This window comes from Meleagris gallopavo, chromosome 1, assembly GCF_000146605.3.
Source record: "Meleagris gallopavo isolate NT-WF06-2002-E0010 breed Aviagen turkey brand Nicholas breeding stock chromosome 1, Turkey_5.1, whole genome shotgun sequence".
In the NCBI taxonomy this organism is placed as follows: Eukaryota; Metazoa; Chordata; class Aves; order Galliformes; family Phasianidae; genus Meleagris; species Meleagris gallopavo.
Window position 1 is genome coordinate 134,561,962 of NC_015011.2, and position 4,317 is coordinate 134,566,278.

The 4,317-nt window shown below is 37.9% G+C and overlaps 1 protein-coding gene across 1 annotated transcript in view; it reads left to right on the top strand.

The window, feature by feature from the left end:
* The window catches only part of MYO16 (myosin XVI), a 283,366-nt gene that overhangs the window by 226,012 nt on the left and 53,037 nt on the right, over positions 1 to 4,317 (top strand). Inside the window, 1 exon segment of the mRNA XM_010728547.3 lies at positions 4,150 to 4,246. Within this exon segment, the coding sequence (XP_010726849.1) occupies positions 4,150 to 4,246 (97 nt within the window).

A 4,317-nucleotide genomic window follows, 5' to 3' on the forward strand; every position in this document is an offset into this window, starting at 1 on the left:
ATCCTTTCTTTCTCCTCCCAGGAAAAAAATAAAAAATAAAAAAACTTGGAGGCCTGTAGCAGTAATTGAAGTAGTCATCAATGACAATTTTTCCTGATCTTTAAAAAATGTGTCACTTTGAAAAATAACATTTAAAGCCCTAATGCTTTTCTAATTAAAATAAGTACGACTGTAATTCACAGATGGTTTACTTTTGTAGGAATCTGAATGACATTAAAATTTCAGACTCAGATGAGAGCACTCTTTAGCCCGAAAGTACTGAAAAGTTATTTCTTTAGGGCAAGAGTATTTTAACCTTTTTTCCCCTACATAAGCAGGAAACAATTTATGATCAGAGAAGACATAGACTGTACTGATACCCAACATATAAAACTAGAAGAGGGCAGATTTAGGTTAGATGTTAGGAAGAAATTCTTTATTCAGAGGGTGGTGAGGCGCTGGCACAGCTGCCCATAGAAGCTGTGGTGCCCCCCTGCAGGTGCTCAAGGCCAGGTTGGATGGGGCCTTGGGCAGCCTGAGCTGGTGGGGGACAGCCCTGGCCATGGCACAGGGTGGGACTGGGTGGGCTGCGAGGTCCCTTCTAACTCAGTGCATTTTGTGATTTGTCTGTGCTTTTCACTGAACTCCAGGACCATGCAGAAGGTGGGGAGATGAGCTTGTTCTTGGCCAGCTTCAGATGGTATAAGATTTAGTTCAACAAGGAGCAACAAACTTCAACAAAGTGAATTGAACCCAGTATCTCACAGTAGTGTCTTCTGCACATACTTCTGTCTAGATCTTTGCTCTCAATTGACCTAGCATATGATGTAAAAGCTGCAGATAGCTTTTATCTGAATGTAAGAATGAATTTGTATTGATTGTACTTCTATCCTTACTTCATTCCCTTAAAAATTGTAGCAAGTGACTACTAATGAAGTTCTTAGTATAAGTGATACCACAGTAACTGTATTTATGCCATTTCTGTTGTGTGGAATGAGAGAAGAGAGCTCTAGTTCTTTGAATGTCACCTAACTGGCTTTGTGAGTCTGTGCAGCCAGATGGTGAACACTTGAAGCTACACTGACCATAAGCTCGAGCAGTTGTCTTGACTGATTTTATGACTGAATACTGCAAAATAAATTACAACTCAATGTTTAGAGTAGTTACGCACTTGAAATGTAGCATGGATGTGATCCGTGTGTTAATTATGAGACTAATTGAGAATGGGGTTAGTTTTGCTGTAAGCATTGCTAGTTATCAGAGCATTTTGTGTAGTTTCAAAATGTAACTTTTTGTCTGCTTCAACTGATTTTTCTAACCCTTCTACTGTCGAGGTGCCATAATCTTTTGCCCTAAAAGAGAGGTATGTCTTAGACTCCAGTGAGGAAGGAAGAGAGAAACAGAAGGCATTTTAGGGAATTGAGGGGGAAGAGGCTGATATGAGATGTTGATTGGGCTTAGGCCTGAGATAAGGAGGTTAAAAAAGGCTTCAAAGTGGTGTAGAAGGTTTGTGTAAAGAAAAAGTGGGGTATAAAGAGGAAATGTAATCGGAGGAGAAGAATATAATTTAATGAAATTTCTGTATCCAGGCATTGGTTTTCTGAGAGCTACTCAGATACAAATGCTAATTACAAAAACTGCATGATAATTTTATTACAGTCAACCACATGAATAATAATTCAGTTATTCTTACAGAAGAATTCTGGATATAAAGTGATGTTAGCAAGGGAATGAAAGTTTTGCTAGCCAAAGTTAGTTGTAAGGATAGTTCAGTATATTATTTGAAAAAATGAATAGAATAAAATAGGTGTTTTGTTTTTTTAATGAGCGCTACAGAATTTGCAGCTTGTAGTGATAGAATGGATGTAGTGGGAGGAGTCGAGATGATGTTCTGGTGTCCTGGAAGAAAACCTGAGGCTCAAAAATAGAGAGGAGAGGAGAGGAGAGGAGAGGAGAGGAGAGGAGAGGAGAGGAGAGGAGAGATTGGCATGGTTTGCTGCAACAAACACGGAAAATTTGCTTGTTCATTACTGGAGTTATGTGTCTGAAAGAGAAGCTAATTTAAACTGAAGAAAGTAGTTGACTTCTTTTTCAATTTTTGTGAATAAAGAAGGAGAAAAAGAAGTAGAGACTAAAAGTTCCTAAGGAAATGTAGCAAGTTCTGGTAATGAAGCAGAGTCCAGATGATGGATGAAGAAGGAATTTGGAGTGCTAAGAAGCAGGCAAGGATGGAATTCTAAAAGCACAGGAAGAAAAGTGTAAACTTCTGTCTGAAATCTGCAGTCAGGAAAGTGAAGATGAGACCATGTCTGTGAGAGCAGAGTATGAGAGTCTGATAAGAACTCAATGAGATTGCTTCAGATGAATATGACATTATAAAATTATAAGGCATCACTCAAGAGAGTCTATTAAGTAAACATAATGACACCATTTTGCTAGGGTAGCCTCAATTGTTAGAAACAGGGCTCTTGGACGAAGGCAATTTTGTTCTGGAATAATAACTTCAATTTGTAAGTAGAAGGATTACTCCAGAGTAGATGGTCTGAATAGAGGAGCTATTCTGGAATAGCTAAGTTATATGCCAGTATTTCTGTAGCCACACGGTTTTCTAAAATAGCCATTCCATGCATTTTCCAGCATGCAAAGAAAGCCTGTTCCCTATTTATGAGTTTCTCCAGTGGTGAGACAAGTAAAATGCTTTTTTTTTTTTAGCACTTTGCCTTCACATACTTCGCAGTAACACAAAAAGCTTATTTTATTGGGAAAAGAGATACTAACATTAAAAAAAATTAGAAATAATTCTGATTTTGCCATTTTAGTGCATCTGATTTTAACTAAAAAGCCTTTGGTTCACAATCATAGTCTGTCAGCTTAAAGTTCAGAATTTAAGACTCTTAACATTTGATGCAGAGTAGATTTCCTCTAGAGTAGAGAGGAGGGAAAAGGTGCCCCAGCCACTTCTGAGCTTTGTTAATGAAGATTAGCCATGGTAAGTATGCCCTGACTTTCAGTAGTTTATCTCTACCAGTGCAGTATATCTGGCAACAGTGATAGGATTAAAAGCAGTTATTTGAAAAGGTGTGCAAATCTCCCTGCCCGTAGCTGTCTCCAATAGCCATACTGAAGAAACAAAAGTGCCATACAGCGATGCAGTGACAAGGGAATGATCTTGTGAGCTATGTACAAGTAGGAGTTGGAATGAATCTCTGCAATTTCAGCCAGACTGGTATTAATTAATCAGTAGTCATATAAAATTAATAGCTAGACAAAACCTATAATCTTCACTGGCTGGCGACTTAGTACTGATCTTATTTCTGAGCAGAATTCCTAAGAAGAAAAGCAGTATAAGGAAACACATTATTTATCTCAGTTACTTTTTTAAAATCAGTCTATTAGAAAGGAAGATTTTTTGAAGATTATACAGAAAAGGATTGTTTCATCATGTTCAGAATACCTTTTGCTGTAACAAGTTATTTTTTTAAGAGCATCTACTGATTCTGTGTTTATTGAGACCCTCTAAGGGCTAGATGAATTAAACCAAACAACTGCTTAGCACCAGAGTAAGCTCATACACTCCATCAATACATAGGATAACAGTTTTGACAAGTACATCTCTGATTCTAGGAATAGACCTGTGGAATAGCTTCAGTAGTGGCTCTGGGAGCTAGGATTCATAGTTTTATGGGACACCAGGGATCATTTTTACTAATGGGCAGAATCCTTGCTGTTCCATAGATGGCAGCTGCCTGTTATTGTTTCCTTCTCCCCATGGACGTATGGCTTCTCACCTTTTTCCTTGCTCACATCCCCATCTTTTGTAAAAGCTAAATCTTATTTTCTGTTAAATTGTCTAAGACATTAGTGTAATTACATTCAGAATGCTTTATTTTCCAATCTGTGTTTATCTTGATTGTAGTATTTGTTCTGCATGGTCCTGGACCTCAAGGGGGAATGTGTGCCCGACAGCTTGCTTATCGTTTCCAAATATGTCTTTTATTCAACCAAGTGATGTTACCTCTTGTACAACGATTGGCACTGTACTAGCCTGATATTGCAGATCTGATCTCAACCTTCAGCAGGATTGTACACATATTGTTGTTATTTATTTGTCATTATTTTGGCCTTTTTTGTTGATGGTGAAAGTTTCCCTTCTGTCTCTCTGTATTCTAGATAGGAGTCCGAAAAGTGTTTCTTAAGTACTGGCAAGCTGACCATCTCAACGATTTGTGCCTTCAGCTTCAGAAGAAAATTATAACCTGCCAAAAAGGTAACAATTACAGAACAAGTATTCCTGAGCTGTCACTTTGTACACTGACAAGAAGCATTGCATAACAAAAA